Source organism: Pezoporus occidentalis, unplaced genomic scaffold (assembly GCF_034315485.1).
Source record: "Pezoporus occidentalis ecotype Australia unplaced genomic scaffold, CSIRO_AGI_Poc_V1 ctg164, whole genome shotgun sequence".
In the NCBI taxonomy this organism is placed as follows: Eukaryota; Metazoa; Chordata; class Aves; order Psittaciformes; family Psittacidae; genus Pezoporus; species Pezoporus occidentalis.
The window spans coordinates 1,831,354-1,856,651 of NW_026913466.1; the positions used below are offsets into that span (position 1 = coordinate 1,831,354).

Below are 25,298 nucleotides of genomic sequence, written 5' to 3' on the forward strand. Positions count from 1 at the left end.
AGGTGCAGCCAAGGCTGTAAGTATCCCCCTTCCCACAGCTGCACCCCGGTAACCCTCAGAGATGCAGCTTAGGTCCAAAACCTCCAACTGACAAACTGACAAACTGACAACCTCCGCCCCCCCGCTGCAGCTGCTGACAGCCACCGAGGCCTGCAGAGGGCTCCCTCAGAGCGGCACTGGAAGGCGCCCCCTGCCACCTCCGCCCCTCAGCGGAGGGAGCGTCGAGGACCGGTTGTCTCGGGGAAGGGGGCGTGGCCAGGCGAAACGCCCCTGACCCCTCATTGGCGGAGGCCGGCGCTGGCCCCGCCCCCCCCACGGGAGCGGGTAACGCACGGCAGCAGGGCACTACCGGGCTTTGCTGCGGCGGTTTTGTGGTTCCCGGCGTGAAGAACAGTGCTGGTTGGCCTTTGGAGTGTCACGTGACCAACCTCTGGCCTTGTCTGTTGCTCCCCTGTCCTCGCTACCGCACCGTGCGCGGAGCGGTTACAGGCACATGGCGCGCTGCGGCACTGGCGCTACGCCGAAGGGCCTCGGTCCGGCGGCGGTGGAGCGGCAGCGGCTGAAGGAGGCGCTGGCCGAGCAGCTCCGGCACGACCTCGGCAGGTAGGCGCGGGGCGATGGAGCGGGGTGGTGGGGTGGGGTAGGGCAGGGCGGGCCCGGCTGGCGGTAACGGTGCGCTCCCGCAGGCTGCTGGCGGAGGGGGCGTGTTCCGACGTGACCATCTGCACCGGCCCCGTGGCGCTGCAGGCGCACCGGGCCGTGCTGCTGGCGCGGGCTCCGCGGCTGTTCGCCGCGCTGGACGACGGGCGGCCGCGCCGAGAGATGCTGCGCATGGACGGCGTAGAGCCCGCGGAGTGCCGGTGCTTCCTGCGGTGAGTGCGCGGCCGCGCTGCGGGCACCAGCCTCGCTCCTCGGCGCTACCTCTCCTTTGTCGTTCCTCCTCTTTTTTCCAGTATTAACACTTGCGCTACAGCTTTCCCAGTATCTTCATAGCCTTCCTGCAGTGTCTGTAGAGTACTTTCCTGTAACTTCTTTCTTTGCCTTGGTCCCTCTGCTGACAGCACGTGGGTATACTCTCTGTATGTAAAGGCTTTGTAATAGAACAAGAGAAAAAGCAACAAAATTCCAGAATGTATCCTTTTAAATTAGCTGTGTTTACTAATACCCTTGTTAGCAAGATTACCTAACAAAAACAACAAAGAAAAACCACTCCAGTGCCACCTTAAAAAAAAACAAAAGACAAACCAAAGTTACAGATTTGGAAATGTAGGAGGGCTTCATCATGTTAGATGAAGACATGTCAAGAGATGCATCAAGTTAGAAACTGTATGGTCAGTACTTCAGCCCTAGTGATCCACAGGCTAGGCTGAGCATAGCCCAGCTTTCCCAGCAAGGTGGGATCCTGGCATGTGGCATGGTGCAGCATGTGGGTCAGCTACTCCCCAGGGACTGACTGGTACAAGGATCCCATGTGTTCTTCCGTTGCCAGCTATTGGCACATGTCTGCCATCTCACTCGTCTTGCTCATGCTTAGGTGAGTACATGAGGGGTGTTGGCTGGTGACGCCACTGGACCTTGCAATCCTCCTTGCCTTTAAGTGCTTCTAATCCTTCTTTCAAAGAACTGAGCAGCGTTGGCTCTTCTGGAACAAAGCTGTGGTGGTGCCACAACCAATAAAACAGTGTTGATGCTGGAGCCAGTCAGCACTTTGGAGCATGCATGGGAGCAAAGCAGTAGGTGCTCTGGGACTACAGGTGAATTCAGGATGTATGCACTACAGGCTCTTGAGATTGTTTACAGAATGAAGGGGAATGCATTGTAGTTTAGTGCTTAAAATAAAACTGAGGCTGACCTCTCCCTATTTGTTTTGCTCATTCTCTCCTTATATTTGTGAATAAGGCTGCAGATGGCTAAAAAGATGTATTCAGGGTACCAAAGTTATAACAAATATGAAAGAAAACCTTATGACCTGAGAATAACATGTAAAACACAGAATCATCATGGTGGAACAGGCCGATAAACTGGCATTTGTCAGTTTACTGTCAAAGTCTGGCAGGAGCATTAGCAGAACAAGCAGTAAGAAACAAAACAACGTGGCATTTGTCTCCTATTTTTCTGAACTCCATTATTCCTTCCATTTCATTCATTTGCTTCACATTCATGTGAGAGGTGGTTCAGAAGGTTTCATGCAGAAGCAGCATGTAAATTTAAAACAATCCAAATTATTTTAATTTGGAAAATTATTATTTGGAATAATTATTTTAATTATTTATATACTGTTATACCACTCCTTTGCTTTCCTAATGGTAAGCACTTACTATGTCTACAGTTCACTGAGACTTGATTTCACTTCTCTCTGTGTTTGCTGTAATTATCTCTGGAGTCCTGCATGTTCTCCAAAAAGCACACTATTGAAAAGCACCTTTAAACCCAAACCAGCTCATCCAACTATAAACCTTTTATCTTTTCACTGTGAAAATGAACTTCCCCATATATTCTAAGCTATGTATGAAGTGCATTTTGCACAATGGTTGGTTTTTCTCCTCTTGAGTTTCAGTACCATTTGATACTTCACCTTTTGAATCCTCTAATGTAGTGCAATCTGTGAACATTTGTGTCTCGGAATGCACTGGAGTTTGACCACAGTGAACCGCTTTGGACCAAGGAAAGGAAGCAGCTTTGACTGAAAAGAACCTAATTGCATTGTTCAGATGATTTCTGCTAGTATCAGTGGCTGCTGAATCTTAGTGATTTCTTATAATTAAGATGCAAATTAATTAGATCTTCACAAATTCAACCCAATGCCTTAAATTACTGCTTGAGGTTTACTGGAAGCTAGCCTAGTAGTTCTTGGAGCATGTGAATTGCCACCATGAGTTGTAACAACGACCTGTAGCTGCAGTTGAGCTCCTGGGAGAAAGCTATAGTCTTCTACAAAGCTTCCAGGTTTTCTGGTTATAAATACCTTTTCCCTGCAGAAGTGGAATACTAGTACAGTATTGAAGAGTTCATCAAAACTGTAACAAAATCTCATTCCCTTTTCCTGTTTGTATTCAGCTTTTATCTTCCCAAGTAAAAATTATCTTTCCTTGGGGATCTGGGGATTTGATTTTCTCACAAGCTGTATCTGGCATGCATCTCAGTGAGATGTACTTCCTTTGGGCTTCTGTCTCCCTTCATCACAAGAGATGTGGGCTACATGTCACTTGTGTGCTGAAGGCTGTGCAACGTGGGGAATCTGATGGGACTGACTTAGACTTTGGAAATGATAAATCCAGAACTGTGGAAGTTAAAATGCTTTATAAAGGCCTATCTCCAGTGAACAGTGAAGGCTGAGAAAGTTGAGACCAAATTGTGAACCAGAACCTTTATTTCCCATGTTAGGGAATTAAAGAATTTACTCCTTTGAATAGCTGAGCTGTTCTAACTTAATGGCTTTAATTCATACAACCATATTCTCTTGTCTGAGTTTGGTACTACAGCACCAAGTTGTTTGTTGTGGTTATAAGTATGAACTAAATTAGTCATTGAGAATAATTAGACTTCAATAAGCAAAGAAGAGGGCAGGGAAAGAAGATGCCACATGAAGCTTGTAGCTTAGATTTTATGTTGGGGAAAGAAAGCCTTCACTGTGATGACTTGTTTCATTTGACAAAAACAGGCATTAAATACATGCTGAATGATGACAGCCTTATCTCCTTTCCATATACATAGGAATGAGTTTCCCGTTTTTTCTTGCTGCATTTTTTTTTTCTTTGATACATGTTTATCTCCAACCTCAATTTCTCAGAGGAAGTTGAGAAGCTGAACTGTCAAGTCACAGTATATTTGGTATGTGTGTGATATTAACATCTTGCTTTGGACAGCATAGTATCTTAATGCCATGGATTTATGCCCAATGTGAGAAAGGGGCAGAAACCTTTCACTGGGACCATGGCTGCTTAAGAGGTAAATTCTTCTTCTGAGATGCTTGGCTTTCACAAGGAAGCTGAAAATTTAAACAGCACCTGTGTGAGGCAGAGGAGCAGCTGATGTTGCATCTCATGAGAAGAAATTTACTGAAATACTTGTCTCAAGAAATCAAGTTAAAACAACTGTCTTAGCTGGAAAAATCAAGCAGATGGTTCTTTTAGCAAATCTAAAAGGAAACAGAAGAGTCTTAAGTGATCAAGGTAGCTTGAAGTTGTGCATATGACATGCCTAACTTGCATTAACATCAGGAACTAGATAATCTTTAAGGTCCCTTCCAGTCCAAATCGCCCTGTGATTCTGTGACGTTCTGGTATGTGCTATGCCAAGTTCCTCCTGCAAACAACACACAACATCTGTACAACTTGTAAATAAAAGGAAAACGTAATTTGTTTTGTCTCTTTTCATTAATTGTATTACACCTACAGTGCCAAGGAAGTATCCCATTTTGGGCGCCTGTACTTGTCCCTCTATTCTAAAGTTACCATAGTATCGTTTTTTCAAGCAATTAAACTGACACACTATCAAGCAGCAGAATTTCCCCTTTTCATGTGTCAGACTTCTGTGCTGGCAGTTTCTTACCATCCATAGTATTTATGATGGAAAAAGTTTCTGATTTTTTGATAGACTGAACAATCTGTGTTGCTAGCTGATAGGGGAAAAAAAACAAAAGAAAAAATGGCATTAATGGCTTTTGTTCAAGCCTGCTTTGTAATCTCTTTACTAACGCCCTATAAATCTGGGCATATATGGAACAAATCCATAACAACATATAAAAGAGCCTGTTTAAACAGCTAGTGTCTAAGAACTCAAAAGCACTTCTCGAGTGGTATCAATGATGTGTGTGCATGTATAACTTGAAGGAGAATGTGGGTAAGAAGAGAGAAGGTAAATGTCTTCCCCACATGGGCTCTCAGTGAAGAACTCCCACACAGAGCAAGTGGAAGCTTCTGCAGGAAGCATCTGAAAGGTGGGGTGCTTAATTAGTTGATATTATTATTGTTTAGTTAGTAATTTATTTATTTGGTTAACAAGTAGTTTGGAACAACAGGAGAGGCTGTCCTAACAGCTTTCAGTAAAAGTTAAGTTATGATGATGTTAATTCCAGTGACTTTTGGTGTTCTCACAAATAACAAAACTTGACTCCTTGTGCTTCTAAATACGGTATTTCATGAAAATAAACCCTGCTCTTTCTCTTCCCTTTTATTTGTGTTGTCTTCATGTTTGCTAGTGGCATACAACATATCTGCTTGAGATTTTTACGTTCTTGCAGACAGTGGGTATGGCCCATAGTAAAGAAATGTACATCTTCATTGGAAGTACTAAAGAAGTGGATCATAAGTCCAAATTCTTTTTCAACCCAACTATTAACATGGGATTTCTTTGTGATTGTGTTTTTTGTATTTTTAGTGAGCATAAAGATTTGTTACTGATTCTAGTCTGTATGGCTCTGTGGCTGTTCTGAGAACAGAATTGCTTGGTTGGTCTTCTACTGAGACTATCATTTTCAAGACTGTGTGGAGTCATGCATCTACAACTGACAGAAACAGGTGGGCCTTGAAGAGAGTTCTAAGGCAGAGAAACTTCCCAAAGAAATTTAGCCTAAGAGATACGGAGTGTTCACCTTCAGGACACCTTTGAGAAAACAAACTGAATGAAATCTTTAGATGCATGAAAGAAAGTTTGGTTAGGCTGCTTAGTGTTTTCTTAGTTCTTTGCAAGCTACCCACCAACAACATGCTTTTCGTCAAAGTGCATTTTGAGATGCCTACATATGCTATCCAAGTAGCCCCATACTGCTTGCATGTTCTGGGAAGCTCTTTGATCACAGTGTACAATCTAGTACTTTCCTAATCATCATTAGGGATATGTTGGAAGAACTGGAATGTTTTTACACCTTCTCAGATTGTTCAAATGACTATGAAAACTGCTTCTTGTAAATGCTTAACTCAGTTCAAAACTGGTCAGGTTCTAAGACCTCTTGCTGATAACCTCTGTGTGATTTAAAGAATTTTTAACTATAGAATAGTAACTTTCTGCACTTTAACTTACTAAACTAAGGTGTCACATCAAGATGTTTGGAAGAAGAAGAACTATTCAGATCGTAATTCTGCAGTAAGGGTACTGGTTTCTTACAGCAACTGTGTTTTAAAAGAGGTGGTTTAACATTATCACTAGAACATGTGAACTCCCAAGGTCCAAGCCATGTGTTTTGCTGTGGATGAAAGATTTCCCTAGCTTTTATTTATACAGGAAGATGCCATTTGATACTCTGTAGAAGACAGTCTAGAAAACTTCACTTTGCCTTTAGAATTAAGCCTATAAAGTAAAGGATGTTGCCAAGCAAAGTTTTTTCTGTAACAGGTTTTAGAAAACCGCAGAATATTCCATTCTGGAAAGAACATCTAATGGGATTTAACTGAGATAAAGGAAAATTTCTAAACTTTAAAGATGTGCCAAAATCATTACTGTTTTCTGAGAACCATAAAATGGATGCCTCTATGAATCTTTAAAAGTAGTAAAATTCATTTTGTGTTAAGAGGGACTGTTAATATACAGGTATTCTGCCGAGTTTCTGGAAGTAGTGAATCCAGGGCTGTGACTTATTTTTAGATGCTACCTGAAATTATGAAGCTTCCTTGACTTTACAGGAAAAAAAATCTGATTTCAAATAGAGTTAACTTTTTTAGATCTAGAAACCAGTTACTTACTTCTGGTTTAATAACATGCCACTTGTTTTATGTACAGTTTCTAGTTATGGAAAAGATGCCATTACTGACTTAAGCCTAGTGATAACAGAAATGCATTCCTGAGGGTTTCTTATGTAGATTATCTGAAAACACCCTGAGGATTCCCAGGAGATTGTTGCCTCATTGCCCAGCTTATCAGATTCCCTATGGATATGTTGTTCAGTTACAGGCAGAAAGTAAGCAAGAAAATCGTAATAATGAATTTATGGCAAAGTAGTATGTCTGTTACTGCTAATTTCTTCTCCTTCAAAGTCCATCTCTACTGTCTTTACATGTTAAATACGCAACAGCTCTGCAGCAACAGAAAGGCGAATAAGTAAAGTTCCACTCCAAATTTAACCTGACACGTTATGAATGGCAGTTTTCTCTCAACAAACCCTTACTGGAGATCTTCCTGCAGTTTTTCACATTCAGTATGTGTTACCAGTTTACTTTGTGACTGTATTTGCTTACACCTGGTGAAGATGTAGGGATAAAGTTGGAATTACTGGATTTTTTTCTAGTAGAGGCAGTCTGTGTGACTTAAGTGGCGTTTCTTGGAAGGTCTAATGTGGAGAAACAACTTGGAAGACAACATTTCAGAACACCAGAATACTTCTGTGGAGTTTTGAAATCTGTAGGTCATTTTGGTTTCTACTCTGAATTTCTGTTCTTGAGCTCTACTGCTACACAGCTGTAAAACACAGATGTTAAGTACTGAGAAGCACACTGAGTGGGGAAAATGTGTGGCAGACATGGTCTTGAATTTTCTAAAGGATTGCAAAGTCTACTTGCTCAAGCAAGCAACCTGTCGTCCTGTTCTTGGTAATGTGGCATGTCTTACTACTTGTCTTTCCCTCATGCTATTGTTAGGCTGGGTTGGAAAGCACTCTAAATATGAAAAGCAATAGATGGTCAGGCCAGGCTCACAGATTAGGAGTTCTGAAAGCACGTTTGGGTACAACAACCTTAAAAGCCCGTTTAAAAAGGGTCCATTGATCTTTTACTTTCAATGTGAAACGTTATTGCTCTTGTCACACATTTTCAAAATCCAATAAAATATTAAAATTCCCATTGCCTACACTCCTTCTCATCATTGTCTCTTAGTGAGAATCTGTATCACACAGAAGAAAAAATATCTACATAACTCAATCTTTTAAATACAGGAATCAAGAAGGAAGACTATTTCTTTGTATGTTTTCTCTGCGCTTTTGGAGGACAGTGTTCAAATATCACACTCAAAATTACTATGTTCCCAATATTAACAGTAAAGCCTCTTTGCCAAGGAATGAGCGACTAAATGCATGTATAAGTACATCTGTTAAATCCAAAGTAACTGTAGCTCTTCTGTTCAACTTTGCTAACTTCATCTATATGGTATGAAACCACTGATAAAGCATATTATCTGTTCACATTGACTTTTTCAGGCTCCATTAAGTTACTGGAGTGCAATATTTCTATAAATACGAGATCTCTGCAGTCACAGACTGCAGGCTTTTTTAGCCTTTCCAAATCTCAAGCCAAAAATAAGCTGGGGAAACAGATGGGAAAGTGGGAAGCTGGAATTACTATATGAGCAAAGTGAAAGCTCTTGGGTAATCTTAACTGCAGATTTTCATGCTTTCAAGTACTTCTTTTGAAAATGAAATTTCTATTTCTAATACCATTCATTTATATCTAGACCGTTCTTATGGTTTTGTACTTGCAACCTTGATGTTGGAAGGTTTTTATGTTTTGGGGTCTGTAGATTTGATGATGTTAAAGGACAATCAAATGCCTATTCTTGATCATACTAAGATTTATAAATCTGTCATCTGTCATTAATGAAACTGCTTGCTTCTGCTTTTGCCAGTAGATGATTATAATAGTTGAGCTATAAAGAGCAGACAAAAGGGGGGTTTAATTAATAAAAGCAGAGTGAGGGACAGAAACCTGTGTTCCTTTTAACCTGATCCTACATTCTATTTACAGTACTTGTTTGTGCTTTTTGTCTTTGTTAGTGACAAAAAAGTTATCTTTATATTTATTTTGCTCTATTAAAAATTACAGGAGTAAACTTGGTGTCATCTTCTAGGCTTGTATATTCATCTGATAAAAATCTCAAAGAAGCTGAGGAGCCAGCTATGATTAAAAAAGTACTGGAACCCAAATTAGTACAGGAAGACAACACTGCTACACTTCAGAACACTCAAACAAATGCAAGTTGCCTTGGAGACAGCATAAAACCACCTGTTGATCAGGATGCTTCAAGTGGAGCTGGGCAGAAAGAAGTTGCTTCTTCACCTTGTATTGAACAGGAACTTCCAGCAGTAGTCAGTGATGCAGAAAGCAACAAAGCCACTGCAGGTAGGTTTGGAGTTATGCTTTTGTTTGTTTATTTTGGGTTTTGTCGGTTTGGGGTTTTTCTTCTTTCAAGTAATTATTCAAAAATTTACACAGTTGTAAAAATGCAGGCAAAAATTGAAGCTGGCATGGATGTTCTTTGTGATGGTCTACCTTATTCTCTCACGCCTTAAAGAGATGCATTGCTGCAGAGGTTTGGCAAGAGTAGTTCTCAGCCAGTGTGTGGCATTAACAAATCTGAAAGGACTTCTCAGGCATTGGCCATGTTCATTGGCATTTATCTCCTTTCTTTTTCTCTGTAATACAGCAAACTTGAGTCCTCACCATGTGGGACTTCCACAGAGCAGAACCTCTCCTTTCTTTTCCTTTTCTAGCAAATTACACTAGTTCCACTGTTTTTTCATGAGGATTTTGGAAGCTTTCAGAATCTTTCCCACTATGACTGAATGAAAAATTAACCCAAGGAAATGTGTACCTGCATCTATACCAGAGGTGTTTGATGCTACAGCTGTGTCAGTAAGACAGGATCAAGCAACAGTTCTGTTCAAGCAGAAGTCTGTAGCATTACATGACCCTGAACTTCTTCAGAGTCTACTTTTCTTTACTGAGTGGTAACAGATCCTCAGAAGAAATGAACTGGCTACATAATCTTACGAAAGAGTAATGACAGCATTTCTATAGAAATCAAATATGAATCACTGGACAAGTTTCTGATAGTTCAAGTCAAACTGAGAACTAAAATGCATGGTCTGGAAAACCCTTCAAGGAAAGTTCTAGCTTGAATATGCAATATTGAAAAAAAAAAAAATTGTCAGATTCTTCTTTTCCAACACTTTGTCTGTGTACTGCCAAAAGTCTGCTCCAGACAAAGTGAAAAAAGCTATTTCTCTCCATCTGCAGGTAATTCCAAACTAGAAACTGCATCTGTGTTAGGCGAAGACTTAATGATGCTCTACAAGAAGTGCTGTTGCCCAGATATTAATATTTGCGTAGAAGGCAAAGAGTTTCAAGCTCACAGGTACATAAGTATTTACAGTAAAGTTTTTCAAGCAAAATCCTTCCAGTATCAAACACTGCTGGTACTGTATATTTATAGAAAGTTATTGCTGGTGCTGTTATCTAGCTGTGAACTGTTACAGGATTTAGGTCTCATGTGAGAAGTGGCCATAGTTTGATACTAATGAAAACTATTTATCTCATTAACTGCAACTACTGTGAAAACAACTGTGCTTTTAGGACTTGTAAGATTGCCATTGTAAGCTCATATAATGAATAGTGAGGCACTGGAATAGGCTACCCAAGGATGTTGTAAATGCCCCATCCCTGGCAGTGTTCAAGGCCAGGCTGGATGGGGCTTGGAGCAACCAAGGTGGTCTAGTGGAAGGTGTCCGCCCATGGCAGGCGGTTGGAACTGGAAGGTCCTTTCCAAACCGAACCATTCTATATACTTAGGTATAAATACTGGGTAGGTTTTGGCTAACCTGTTCTTAAATAATCCATGCTCTCGAAAGAATGAAAAATCAGCTTTTAATGCTGAATATTCAACTATAAATACTGAATAAATTACAATGCAGGTAGAAAGTTTCTGTGGCAGTAATTGTATTTTTTTCTGTTCCTTACAATCTGTGCATACAGAATCTGATTTTACTTTCATTATTTCAGTTATGTGGGTGTAAAGATTGTCAGGAGTCCCTGTAAGATCTAAAGTCCAAGATCAATTAAAAACTTTGGCTTATTGGACTTCTCTATCTTAGGAAAGCAAATTAAAGTGTCAGTACCATTCCTTGTATCTTTGATATGAGTCTGTTTGCATTTGAGATAGCAAACTAGAGAGCAGATTAGACAGCCTGTATTTTGTTCCCTTTGAGTATATAACTGACTAGGAGAGATTGTAAAAAATTTCCCTTCTTTTGGTATTTTCTAAACACAAACCAATGTTTTGGGGGGGGGTTATTACTGACATGAAAAATACCTTTATAGAAGATAAGTCATAATAGTGTGTGTGGTGTTTTAATTCTTAAGTAATAGAATTAGGATTATGTACTAAATCTCTAGAATGTAGTGTAGCCAGGCATAGAATCATAGAATAATTAGGGTTGGAAACGACTTTAAGATCATCTAGTTCCAACCCCCCTGCTGTGGGCAGGGACACCTTACGCTAAACCATATCACCCAAGGCCTCGTCCAGCGTGGTCTTGAACACTGCCAGGGATGGAGCATTCACAACCTCCCTGGGCAACCTGTTCCAGTCCCTCACCACCCTAACAGGAAAGAATTTCCTCCTTATATCCAACCTAAACTTCCCCTGTTTAAGTTTTAACCCATTACCCCTTGTCCTATCACTACAGTCTCTAATGAAGAGTCCCTCTCCAGCACCCCTATAGGCCCCCTTCAGATACTGGAAGGCTGCTATGAGGTCTCCATGCAGCCTTCTCTTCTCCAGGCTAAAGAGCCCAAACTTCCTCAGCCTGTCTTCATACGGGAGGTGCTCCAGTCCCCTGATCATCCTCGTGGCCCTTCTCTGGACTTGTTCCAACAGTTCCATGTCCTTTTTATGTTGAGGACACCAGAACTACACACAATACTCCAGGTGAGGTCTCACAAGAGCAGAGTAGAGGGGCAGGATCACCTCCTTCGACCTGCTGGTCATGCTCCTTTTGATGCAGCCCAGGATACGGTTGGCTTTCTGGGCTGCAAGCACACACTGCCGGCCCATGTTCATTTTCTCATCAACCAGCACCCCCAAGTCCTTCTCCACAGGGCTGCTCTGAATCTCTTCTCTGCCCAACCTGTAGCTGTGCCTGGGATTGCTCCGACCCAGGTGTAGGACCTTGAACTCGGCATGGTTAAAAACTTCATGAGGTTGGCATCAGCCCACCTCACAAGTGTGTCGAGGTCCCTCTGGATGGCATTCCTTCCCTCCTGCGTTATCAACCGAACCACACAGCTTGGTGTCATCGGCAAACTTGCTGAGGGCGCACTCAATCCCACTGTCCATGTCAGCGACGAAGATGTTAAACAAGACCGGTCCCAACACTGATCCCTGAGGGACACCACTCGTTACTGGTCTCCAGCTGGACATTGAGCCATTGAGCACAACTCTTTGTGTGCAGCCATCCAGCCAGTTCTTTATCCACCGAGTGGTCCATCCATCAAATTGATGTCTCTCCAATTTAGAGACAAGGATGTTGTGTGGGACAGTGTCAAAAGCTTTACACAAGCCCAGGTAGATGACATCAACTGCTCTACCCCTGTCCATCAGTTCTGTTTGCTTCTTCCACTCTACGCTATTATAAGACATGTTCTCAGTCTACACTAGTATAAGACATGTTCTCAGGCTCATAACTTAGAGAAACGAATACTTTAATGCAAAAAGGAAGTCAACAGATTCCATCAGCAGAGCTTCTTTAATTTAAGCCACTTAGTGCCTGGAGCAATGTATCTAGTCTAACCAGCATCAAAAGTATGGCAGTACATCAGAGAAAACAAGGATGCTCTTGAACGAGCACAGAACTTGCTGGTGTTAGTACTGCATCATGTGAATGGTAGGAGTCAATAAGGGCAATCTAACTTTGGGTATCATTGTGGTGAAAGTACCAGTATGATTTGCTTATTTTAAGGTTTTTCTGAAGCTCTTAAACACGAAACAGTTTAAGGCCCCACTCTCTCCCACCCACTTATCTCAGCATTCCTTACTTTCTCATGAAGTCCTGTGGACTTCTAATAGACTGTACAGTGTCAGCAGCGCTCCTCTATGATTTGCAAAGTTCTGTGGTGCTGTGTTGTATTCTTAGAGCTCTGAGGGGAGCAAGTCAGGTTTGTTCAGTAATAAACTTGTGGCACAAACCAGGACAGCAGGAAAGCAGGGAGAAATGGACATCCAGTTCATATGGTGCCTCCATTATTTTGTTACAATGTTATCAGTGTGTATGTATGTAGGTAATACATACTTGTCCATATTCCACTTAAGTAGCTGTCTGACTTAAAATGAGTCTCTGAAATACTCACTTCAGCTATGCCCTTGAAGTTGATCTGGCCCTGATCATTGCTAAAATGTATTTGCAAAAGGATGACAGAATTTGAGATAATGTATTTTGTATCATCTCCATGACATTGTATTATTGTCTCTTACAAAAACAAGATCATGTTTGATTTCAGAATGTCACAAAGTTGTGATGTAATTAATACCCGTTTACATGTGGACATATTACACTGAGATATAAAACAGTCTGTAAAAAATTCATTATTATTATTATTATTGCTGGGTGAATCACAAGAGGAATGTGCAAGAAGTCCCTAATTTAAAGTATTGAGACTTCTGAAGCAGAAGGAGGGAGGAGAGATGAGAGATTCCAGAATATGTAAGGACTAGAAAAGAGACCATAAATAGAATTCTTCTTACTTCTTCCTACACAAAATGAGAGTGCTTTGCAACGTTTTTAAGAGCCAACAAACACATGTAGAAGAAAGGATTCTCAAGCCTACTGTAACACGTTGCTTTTTCTGCCAAAGGAGATGCATGACCTAATTTTATAAGTAACAGGAAGCTTAGTAAGTGTCAGGGAAAAAAAAAAAAAAATCACATATATAAGAATATTATCTATGGCTGCAACAGCCCAGATGAAATGTACAAAGGCTCACACTGTAACTGCTGTAAATCTGGAAGGCTGAAATCACAAAGCAGTTTTCATCCATTATCTTTTCTTCCTTTCTCCACTTTCACTTCCACCTTAAGAAGCTCCTGTTACAAAGATTTTCCCATATGGTTTTGTGAAGACTGTGATACAGGTGCAGATAATGAGCTCCACAGGCTACCTGTCTGGGGTTTCTTTATTGTCCTTGATAGAAGCAGAAGTAAATTCAATTAGCCCCTTTATGACCAGCTATGCCTTTTATAAGTGTAGTAAGTCTAAACAGAAGTAATTGATAGCTTTTCTTAAGCAGTTCTGGAAATACCAGTCATATTGTTGTATCATGTATCAGGATCAAGTTTGTCAGCTTTCCAGGATGTGCTGGCCAGCCAGTTTTGAGTAGGAGAATCTCTACACTTCTCTCTTCATTTTAAAAAAATACACATTTTGTAGTATAAAAAGAATTTTTAAAGATTCAGGATATAATCATTTGGCTAAAATGGGGCTATGTAAACAAGATTATTTACTGCTATTCAGTAAATACACCAAAGTAAATAAATTTGGAATTTTGTATCATATTAAAGAAAACTGCTTATGATGATAGATTCCCCCTGTGTGAATGTCAAAGTCATACTAGAAACAAACTTTAACTGAGAAATTTAGAGTACTGTTTGTGTTTTCCTCTAGCATATTTTGAATTCCAAACATACTGAAGAAAAGGCATGCAGTATACAGATGACACCTTAATGCATAAAGGGCAAAGATTTAAGTCAATGTTATCAAAGAGTCTCATAATAGATATTTGTTATCTAGTGGAATAATGTTTACTTTTTCTCTCTTAGGGCCATTTTATGTGCCAGATCTAGTTACTTTGCTGCTATGCTGAGTGGAAGTTGGGCTGAAAGCTCCCAAGAGCGCATCACTCTTCAAGGGTAAGTGTTTTCTTTGCAAGTCATGTGGGAGCAAAGGTAGGCAATTTAAGATCACTGCAAATATGTAACAACTGTGCTGTGTATAGAGCTCTGAAGATTAATCTGCCTTGACGCTTTTCTTCAACCTGATACGTTTCCCAGGTACTGTTTTGACTTCAGTATGAAACAGCATATGTAGTACTTGTTAATGCTGTCAAGTGGTGGAGGGAAGAAGTCTTTTTTAATCAGCAGAAGGGAACTAATAATCCTTTGTTTTATATTCATGGTCTATTTTATAATTTTCCTCTTTCACTTCACATTGTACATTTCATGAAAAGTACTGTGAATGTCTCAACAGTGTAATTTTTCATACCTATTTGTACAATAAGAGTGTATTTACAATGTGAAGACAAATAAGCAATTAAATGTCTTAAGTAGTGTTTAATAATGGTCTCAGCATCATGCAGTAATACAATTTTGACCAGTATCCTTTTTCACAATAGCTTTCTGTGTGAGAGCTGAAAATAATGGAGCTGTGAGTGTAGGAAGAATACTTAAAACTTCATAGATAAACTGGGGACTGCCAGGTTAGTTCTTTTCAGTATCAGAAAAATCAATTTAAATAGATTAAATTTTCCTTAAAAGCAAACTAATACTGATACTTGTTAGCTTTTTGTTTAGACAGGATTTTGACCGACTCGGCTTTCTCCAGGAAGAACTGTGTACCTTACAGTGGTACAAGACAGAACTGCTCAGAACTAATATAAAATTGCTTGGCCAAGTAATACTTTCTTGTGTTACTGTTTTAGTTTTCTGTCAGTGTAGTAATATTGCTGCAAACTCAGGAAATTATCTGTTCATTTAGTTATAACATCCAAATCCTCATAAAACAATATGCTTTTGACTCCTTAGCTTTTATGCTATACATAGTATGGTTGAGAAGCTGATAGTCAACAATTATTCTTATATTTACACTTCTGTCCTTCTAATTGATTTCTTCATGGCTAAGAAAATTTCATCCTTACCTTTCAGTCGACACTTTCTCCTGAGAAGAGTTAATCTTTATACGAGTATATTCCCATGCCAGTGTCTCATAATTTGTTACTAAGGATCATATCCATAATTTTACTTTTTCTAGTTCAGTTTTCTGTTTGGTGCAGATTCCCATGCTGTCTGTTTAAACACTCATCAGTAAGGTACATATGGCTTCCTCTGAAATAATGACAATTCTGCATAATATAACACCTGTCAAGACTGTGGGGAAACTCCTTGCTGATTTTACAGCTATTGTGTACTAATATAGACAAAACTGTGCTCTGATTTTGCTTCTTAGCATGTGGAAGGAGGGTTTTTTGTCTGTTCCTCTGTTTGTTTGTAGTTATTGGTGTCTGTTGCTTAAATACGTCTTAATGTTTTAAACGGTCTTGGCTCAATCTGCATGACTATATTCCATTTATTCTAACGTATACATTACTTGGGGTTCTAAAGATTGCATATGAAGATGTACATACATTAGTAGTATTGTTCAGGAAGTTGTGTCCAGCACTTAAACAGACATTCTGTGCCTGGTGCAAGGATGAAAACAGTGCTCTGTGCAGGAATTCTGTATTTCTTAATCTGAATCTCGGCATACAGACTTTTTAAAAATATTCTGAGATGCAACATTCCTACTTAACATGGTAATAAAAGTATTAAATATATTTTAATTGTAGGAAAAGCTTAAATATATCATAAAATCAAGAATTAATGTTTATAAGCTGATTTTTAAGTAAAGGGTTGCTTAGTTAATTGACTTATTACTAGTAAAGAGGTTGGAGATGATGAAAAAAACACTTTCTTCATACTATCAGTGTAAATACTCTAGATACCAGCATTAGTCTGCTTATGCCTTGTTTTCAAAGTATTAGAGTTTCAGCAAGACTACTGAGTAGCAAAATTCACCCCAAATATAGTCCATTTAGATCTTTTTACATTGCAGTAATGTTTAAAATACCTTTGATTTTATCAGATCATTTAACTTCCATTCACAGAACAGCTGGATGATGTACCAACCTTCTGATCAACCACTTTTGGCTAAGAAATGTGGTGTGTTTTATTCTGGACTTTATGTCTTTATTTGCCTTTTTTCTCTCTTTTGCAGCATAAGCCATGTAGAAATGAGTGTCGTCTTGCATTTTATATATGGAGGTATTCTGGACTTCCCAGACAAAGTTGATGTTGGGTATATGTCAACTTTTATCCTCTTTTTCCAACTGCAGTTTTTGCTTATTCTGTATTTTCTCAGTTCAAAGTCAAAAGGACAGTTCTTCAAGTAGTGTAAGACAAAGATGTCAGATATGATCGTTACACCTAAAGATACTTGAGGAAATTAAAAAAATAAAGCTGCTGAAGGAACCTTGCTTATTTGTCAGCTACTGGAAAAGGTGTGCCAGCCATTTTTGGAATGAGGACATGTTACATGAGGACAGTGAAAAACAGGAGAGTGCTTTATACCAAAATAGGTCCCAATTGGCATGTACCTTCTTTTTAGTTTCCAGAATAATATATACTATATGTCATAATATTTAGCAGTTAATATCTGGAATTTGTTTTTAAATACTCATTTGAACTGATGCATAGGCTAAGTAGTCTTAGATCCCTCAAAGATTATATATAGCAACCAAGGTAAATGTTGGTATTATCTATCTAAAATAAAAATATGGAATTGTTTATAGTATGTCCAAATGTCAGTGTTTATGTAATGAGTTACTACAGAAAGTAAATGATGGTATTGATTGTTATATCAAATAATATTTTGCTGCTTTTTAGTATTTGGAAGGGACATAATTCTCAGGTGTGATGCAGTCAGTAACATTTTATGTAATCTTTGGAAAAAACCTACAAAGTGCCAAAACTCTGCTGGGACAAATACCCTTTTCACTTGCTGCCATAAAATAGAGAAACTGAGAAGCAGTTTCTCAGCCAGTGGCTGAGGCTTACTTTTATGTACACCAAAGCTGGTGGTTGAGAGATTATGATTAGGTCAATGCCTGTTTCTGTTCAAAGACTATCCTTTGGCAAGTTTCACGCTTTCTTATCAGTCTGTTTCTGCGGTAAATTATGACTGAACAAGGAGGTGAAATTAGCATGTAAACTGTCTTGCAAGCAGAATGCCTATGTCAAAATGAGTTTTGATTCCTCTTGCTACTGCTTCCTCTTTAGTCGCATGCTGAGCATTGCAGATATGTATGGCCTCGATGGGTTGAAAGAAGTAGCCATCTACATTTTGAAACGAGATTACTGCAATTTCTTCCAAAAGGTATGTCAGTTCTCATGCTATCTTGTGAACTGTAAAGACCAGGAAGGATTTTTATTCTATTAGTTACACATCATATTGACAAAATACTTATCAAATGTGTGGTCAAGGTGTTAGCTGAAGTCAACAGGCCCTATTCTTGTGTGTAAATCTGCTAAATTCACTGGGATTGATGATGGGAGTAAGGCCTGTGGTATCATCCACCTATTTATAGAAACTTTAAAACCACAAGTGATGAAAAGCAATTATTCCACATGATTAATTCAATATATTAAGTTACATGGAGTATCATTTAATACATTCCATTATATATGCAATTGTTCTTAACAGGAATTTGGAAATACTTGCAAGTCAGATTTCATATATTTAGAAAACATTTGTGTTCAATTAGAACTAGTTAAAACAACTGCTTAGATTTGAGCATTTTCATGCATTGGGCTCACTAGGCTGCATGCTACTTTATTGACACGTGAAAGCAGATGAATTCCCTGTTCTGCATAAAGGCAAACAAACTTAAATACCATGGTAGCTAACACTACTTCTGTCTGAAGATTTTGTGCTTCTGTACAGTTAGTGTAAGTCAGAATATACAATAATGATGATAATTTGCTGACAACTCTAGCCTGTTCCTGGAAAACACCAACCTGTACTAGAATGTATGGCTATTGCTCACTTGCTGGGAGTGGAAAACCTATATGCTGCTTGCATGAAGTAAGTAAAATACAATAAATTATGGTTTATGTTTTTCATTTATCTGCTTTCTGTTCAAAGTATTTTATTTTGTGAGACTGGGTTTATTTTAGTGTACAAAAATGTTCACATTTTAAACATCTTTTTCCTCACAGTACTTAGAGGTATCGCTTATGCTAACAAATGAAGACAGAACATTTTTCCTTCTTTAACTAAGGAAGGTTCTCTTTTCAACAGATGGGTAGGAAAACATTTTGCAAAATGTTTGTCAGAGAGAAGCTTTGCCAGCTTACCTACTGAACTTCAGAACAACTGCCTTGTTATGTTGATTAACTCTTTGGTAAGTGGTATATAGTGTGCTTTGTATAAAAATACAGCAATGTAATTTATTAAAGATAAGAAATATAGAAGTTTGAATCTGTAGAACACTTATCCTATGTAAATTTCCCATTAAAATAACAATTTAAAACCAGATTTTGATGTGCAGGTGTCGTTGTTATGCTTTATGGGACAGAGTCTAATGATAATCACATCCAAGTCCAGCATAATAATACAAGTCAAGTTTATGAAACACAGCTGTGACATCATAGCACAGCATTACATGTTCAGATACTAAGAAACAGGAAATTGCTCCGTCAATGTTAGGTGGTGGCATACATCATTTGTGAGAGTCCTTCCCCGTTTGCCTATACTGTGCTTTGGAAAAAATTGTTTTTTTTTTCCCAGACTTCAGATGATTGCTGGCTGTGATTGATGACAAACCATTTCTTTACAGGCAAGCTGACTTCAAAAATAAAGTAACAGTATAGCATATAGCATACGTAACTTCTGCTTCTCTGATAACAGCATGGAACTGGTCCCCTCAAAGCTCCGCATTCATTTTTTGTGGCACATACGTACACTGTTCCAATTTAGATCTGATCAAAGTACTTTCCAATTGTGTTTCTGTATAAAACAATGCTCAAAGCTGATTTAAAAGTAACTGATTTGATCTAGACTTGATAACAGGAATTTGGTTCAGTAATTAGCCTGTAAATGCATTGAACTGGAACAGAGATATGAAGAAAATGTAGAGCTAAAGGTAGATCTGCACAGCTGCTGCCAAGCATGACTGTATATGTGGCTGTAATGTGGACTAGTGTACACGAAGTTTAACTCACTCAGGTAGCATTCATAGGATGATTCTGGTTCTAGCACTCACCAGCCATCTAAGTATGTGATGCTTCATTCCATGCCAAAATCCTTGTCCCCACATCTCTTGTTGTTATCAAAGCTAAATAGCTCGGGTATGGCTACCCACACTGCCAAACATACCCCAACTTCAACAGATGTGCTCTTAAATGGGTCTGGCCAAGAAATGCCCTTCACTGAAAGGGCTGTGAAGGCTTCCTGTGGTGGGTTTTTCTCAGCCCCTGAGTTTTTATTTTGAGGGAGTACTTACCCCATCACGTGCTGAGGCCTGCAGATCAGCTGTGAGTAGTGGCTGCTACTGCATATTGAGGTGGAAGCCTGAAAAACGAGATTACGAAGCTAAACGGCTGTTTGAGAAGTTTGAGAGTATCCAGTTAGAAAACCCAAACAGTCCTTCTGCTAGAGAGAGTAATTTCTAACAGAATAAAAATAGTAGCTATAGCTTTTAAGATGAGGTGTTCTGCCATTACATTAGATCAGTGTACATGGTTATTCCTAGAATATATACATAGCCTTGTATGTCGTATGTTGTATAAATGCTTAAGAAGTTTTAAGTAATGTTTTCAGGATTATAGATCAATTCATTCTAATCTACAGCTATATACAGTTACACCATTATCAACCTCCAAACTAGCTCAAGCAGGTATCGTAGCCAAGAGTATATGCAGACGCAGTTCTAAGCTCCTCCCCAGGCACCCTTGTGTAACATTATCAGGACAGCTTAAAGGTAAACCTAAGCCACATCATGCCTTCCTTCCCCTCTGTGCCTGTTATAATATATGAAGATGGTGTGGTTTTAATTTGTGTTGAAATATATGAGCTATCTTAAAGCTACCAGTAATTGCAGAACTGTCATGGTACTTAGTGTTGCTCAGCTTCTCTGGAAGATTTTTGCAGTCTGGACTCAAGTGGTGTTTTGGTTCCTAGTTTAGTTATTTACAAATCTGTGTTGGTGTGTCTTTGGAAGATTCATTGGTATTTTATGGACTGAAGCCTAGAAAGCTCTTAGAATTGCAAAATTAAGAGATAAAGCATAAGCCTCTTCTGCCTACAGAACAGTTGTGGTGAGTGATCATTTAACTCAGCTCTTAAGACAGCCAGTCCAAAAACTTGTGAAATTCCCAGTGAAGTTATGCACGATCTGCAAAAATGCTTCAGGACGCTTGAGGGAGAAAGAAGAAAAGGTCTGACATGAATTTTCAAGGGACTACTGTATGTTTTATGATCCCCTTTGCTGCTACAGTTCTCTGCTGTAAAACTTTTTAACAGTTACACCCAGTTAAACAGTATGACTCTACTGATTCCTTCATTTACCAGTCTCGGAAAAGTAAAACCATGTTAATGTGGGGCAGCCCTCTGGAGAAAGAAAAGGTGCAAAGGAAACGAGACCACTGATCAGAAAGTCTCTGGGAAACCCCAATGATGAACACAGAAATATTAAAATGGGAGTGCAGTTTAAAACACTGTTCAGCTTCTTACCCCTGGTGTCTCTACATGCAAGAAAATTACTTTTATGTTTTTTAGCTAAGTAACGTGGACTCTGCTTTAGAATGGTTGGGAAAAATACAACAAGAGAATTAAAATTCAGTTAGAGCCACTCCTACAACATGCTGATTTAATTAGAAGTCAATGAAGGCATTTTATATTTCCCTGGAAGGGCCTAATGGGAGTAAATGCTTATTGCCTTGTGAGCAGGGGCTGAATTCTGGACCATTCAAAAAGCTTGTAATTGAGTCCAGTGGGAACAAGATTAAACCATAAGCATATAGTTAATCCACCTTATATGCAGACAAGCAAACTGGGTTTGCCCACAAATGAGTAAAATAGTAAAATACAGTTGAACAGTGGTTGGCCAGATTTTATGTTTTAATGATAACACACATAAAGAAAATCCTCCCTGCTTTCTACTTTGCACGGGACAACCAGGATTATAATCTGAATTTACAGGAGGTGTCTTTGTGTCAAATGTTTATCTGAACTGTTGCTTTCTCCAGTGTTGCTGATCTTACTGCATCACTTATCAGTGACCTGCTATGCCATGTTGAGTACAGCCCTTCTAATGGCTAATTCTGCCGTGGATAACAGAACATTACGAGTTCTCTTCAGGTGATGTGTTAGCCAGTAGAAGCTACCTTCAGGTGCTGTGCTGATGCAGTATGTGAAAGAACCAAAGGCACAGACCAGGGAAATAAATATTAGCAAGTGTGTTTGCTTGTTTTAAATGTGAATGTAAATATAACAGTTACATTTCTTAGTGAAATGTTAGCCAACAGAGAGTAAGTTCAGTGGGAAGACAAATATTTGATGCCTGACTCCTTCCAATAAAGCAAAAGGATCTGTAACTATGAAAATGCTTGGGTATTTATGTATCCCAAGTGCTAGGCCATCCACACTCCCCTAAAACTTTCACTTACTTGTTTCATTAAAGAATTTATTACATTTTTCAGTGATCTAAAAGGATTTTTGCAATTCAGTTTCTGCAGTTAGTATTTGCTTTATTTTGCTCATGACTGCAGTACGTAATGATACACAGATTAAAAAAGTACAGTAAAAGCTACAGAGAACTTCACTGCCTAAAACTTCGGTGGGCAAAACAGCAGCAGATTTTTCTTTTTCTGCTTTAATTTCAAAGGTAGGTATAAAATGGTCAGAATTATCAAACTTCAGATTTATTTCAAGAAGGAAAATTAATACAGGATTGGATCCTGTGTGTTCAGTAACTAAACAGAGGCTATTTTATGAGCAGCAATTCTTTAGGTGATTACTTGGCAACAGGCTAATTTCTGTTTTATTTGAAGAGCCACAAGAATGCTGTTTTCCTTTTGATGGAGAGTGACCGCCTGATAAATAGCCTTCCCCAAGTGAAGTGGACAGAGCCAGCTGTAGCCTTGGCATCCAGGCTACAGGAGGAATGTGTAACATTTATTGTGGCAAACTTCCTACACGTAGTACAAAGTGAAGGCTTCTCTACTCTGCTTCAGGTAAAAGTGCCCTCAAGCTATAATATGCTTCCAAATAAATGGAACCGTATCACACTTTGTACATTTCAGGCTGATGAATAAGGAAAATAGTTTCAATTCTAGCTTTCAAGTACAATTATATGGAAATTTAAGATAAAAACTAGGCAGTGCTATGGGGTGGGGTTTTTTTCAGTGTTGTTTTGAAGCACACTACTACTTTGATATGCAGGGTTGATACTGCACTCAGGGTATGTGCCTCAATTATGTTCCACTTAATTTATGGGACGCTTCCTGTGTTGGAGAGAGGTAAGTACATACGTAAGCTTCAAAAAAAGCTTTTGGACCCTTAGAACAACTTGTACTTACAGGGATGGTTGTATTACCAACCTATTCAAACTTGTACTGGAATGTGGCAATGCTGCAGGTCCTGGTGGGAACATACCCAGCCATGCAGCTGGTTCATTTCTCCCATTAAAGATTTACTCAGTATGGAGAGAATTAAATAAACAGGGAGATGTTAAAACATTTTGTCTTTGAATCTAGAGTTGCACTTGGCTGTAAATTCATTACAGTGTGCTTGTCCCTAAAATTCAGGTTAAAACCAGGCCTCAGGATGATTTGCTAGAGGCCTGGAGAGGGGTGGGGTTATGGGACGGATACAAAGGAAGATGCTCTGCTTTGGAATACCTCCTGCACAGCGTGAGAGCAGAGCCTCTGCTCAGTCATGCTTTTGCATATGAAGTACACTCTTTTGTTTTAAACGGCTGCCTTTTGTTGTTTTCCTAGGCACAGGCAATGAGCAGCAAACCTGACCTTCTAGAACTGATTTTTAATGCAACTGAAAAAAGTATTAATAATGAAAACAGCTGCTTTCTCCTTGTAGCTGTGGATACATTGTTGGACTCCACAAATGTGAAAGAGATGGTAGGTTTATCAATGTGCTGTGTTTGTACTGAGAAACTAGTCTGGTATTGTTTCATGTAATGGTTCACATCAGATGATGTGCTTTGAACTGGGATGGCTCAGCCCTGCAATTGGGGTCACACAGAAAAGCATCTGCATAAATTCAAGGTCCTGATGGAAGCACAGCAAATGTTGGCATTTGTGTAGTGGAAATTAACACTTTTCCTTTAGAGAAACCCTATCTATGGAAATAAAAACATTACTGTGTATTACTGAGAATTTAAGTCCCACTGGCACCACTGCTCTGTTGATTTTTGCTGTCGCTTTAAATTTGTGATGAGAACTTACCAAGATCTTTCGTTAAATTAAACTTAGAGGGGAAGAGAATTTATTCTCCTCTCTATGTATCTTTGCCCCCCTAGTGTAAAAGTCACAGCTACATTTGCTTTTGTTTAATAAGACTGCCCTCTGAAGCAAGGGCTGCCTCTTTATCTAGTGTGTTTTTTGGACTGGGGGAGGTGTCAGTCTCCATGTGTGTAACATACCATGTACATCCACACAATCTAAATAATGCTATTTAAGCTGTGGTTGTCTGTAATGCTGAGGACAATTCATAAATAGTATGACAGAATGAAAAATAAATGCAAAATGAATTACTACAATCTGGTACTATTGTAGATCATCTTGGTAAAAGCAATGAAAATTTAATCAGATACATTATTTTTCCCTAGAGGATGTGACCTTGTTGTGACACAGCTGACAGTAAAGAGCTATTATGGGGTTCATTTAGAATTATAAGAAATGGGAAAAGGGGAAGGGGAAAAAAAGAGCAATGTGGTGTTCTGTAGTGCTGTAGTATGCCTTGGTTTTCAAGTATTGTAAAAATCACTGTGGTGAGCACTGATCCTTCAAAACCAGCATCATCTCCCAGACCATTATAAAATATAAGTGATGACATCATTGATCTAGCTTAGGGAGTAAGTAGATTCTGAAAGGAATAATGACTGGTTGCTATGACAATCTGCCCCTCGCCAGCTGCTGATTTGTTACTTGAACACAGGGTTTTACGTGCAAGATCCAGGCGCTGCGTGATAAGCTCTGGGTCTTCCTGGTTCAGTCTTTTTATGCTGTTCGTCACACGGAAAGCTGGAAGCTGATGAGGCCAGACCACCAACAGAAAATACAAGCAGGTATGACTGGCTTCAAATGGCATTATAATTTTTTAGCTATTTGTTTAGTAGATAAAATGTAGGTGGTGTTCTGATGCCAGATAGAAATTAAAGCAAAAATAGTGATGCTGTATGTTTTTGAAGGCACATTTTAGAACAGAAGTAGTATAGCATGGTTAGCTAGTTTCAAACATGGAAATCAGTCATCTTCTGTGAAAAGTCTCCCCTGCTTTTCATTTAGGAGTGTACATAATAGGAACCAAACCCATGTAGATTGATTCTGTTCCTATTTACAGCTGCTCTGAACTATTGAAAATACTGCAATAGGATTAAAAACCTTATCTGTCTCATTTTTAAGGAGATAAGCACTGGGGATGAATGAAATTTGCACAAAGCAGATTACTGATTCTATAAATTCCATTTCTATCCTTTCTTGATTTCTGCATAAGGTATAAACATTGCTGTCTCTTGCATAATGCTTCTCTCGTGCACCGTCAGTAAATGCAG

The 25,298-nt window shown here is 39.2% G+C and overlaps 1 protein-coding gene and 1 long non-coding RNA gene across 5 annotated transcripts in view; one reads left to right on the forward strand and one right to left on the reverse strand.

Annotated features, from left to right (window-relative positions):
• The first annotated feature begins 474 nt into the window (after positions 1-474).
• Positions 475-25,298, forward strand: part of BTBD8 (BTB domain containing 8) — a 35,327-nt gene continuing 10,503 nt past the window's right edge. The window contains exons 1-12 of one of the 4 annotated variants that reach the window (XM_062613160.1): positions 475-603; positions 687-872; positions 8,773-9,044; positions 9,942-10,059; positions 14,515-14,604; positions 16,724-16,804; positions 17,785-17,881; positions 18,501-18,589; positions 18,806-18,908; positions 22,558-22,740; positions 23,506-23,643; positions 24,683-24,812. In XM_062613160.1, the coding sequence (XP_062469144.1) occupies positions 494-603; positions 687-872; positions 8,773-9,044; positions 9,942-10,059; positions 14,515-14,604; positions 16,724-16,804; positions 17,785-17,881; positions 18,501-18,589; positions 18,806-18,908; positions 22,558-22,740; positions 23,506-23,643; positions 24,683-24,812 (1,597 nt within the window). In that variant the 5' untranslated portion in view covers positions 475-493. Of the gene's footprint in view, positions 604-686; positions 873-7,400; positions 7,524-8,772; positions 9,045-9,941; positions 10,060-14,514; positions 14,605-16,723; positions 16,805-16,850; positions 17,007-17,784; positions 17,882-18,500; positions 18,590-18,805; positions 18,909-22,557; positions 22,741-23,505; positions 23,644-24,682; positions 24,813-25,298 lie in introns of those variants that run through there. The other 3 variants (XM_062613161.1, XM_062613162.1, XM_062613164.1) reach the window with 3 other exon arrangements.
• Positions 7,450-25,298, reverse strand: part of LOC134160810 (uncharacterized) — a 38,213-nt gene continuing 20,364 nt past the window's right edge. Inside the window, exons 2-3 of the long non-coding RNA XR_009963701.1 lie at positions 20,010-20,077; positions 7,450-7,587 (exon numbers count right to left, since the gene is read on the reverse strand). This is a non-coding gene — a long non-coding RNA (uncharacterized LOC134160810). The remainder of the gene's footprint in view (positions 7,588-20,009; positions 20,078-25,298) is intronic.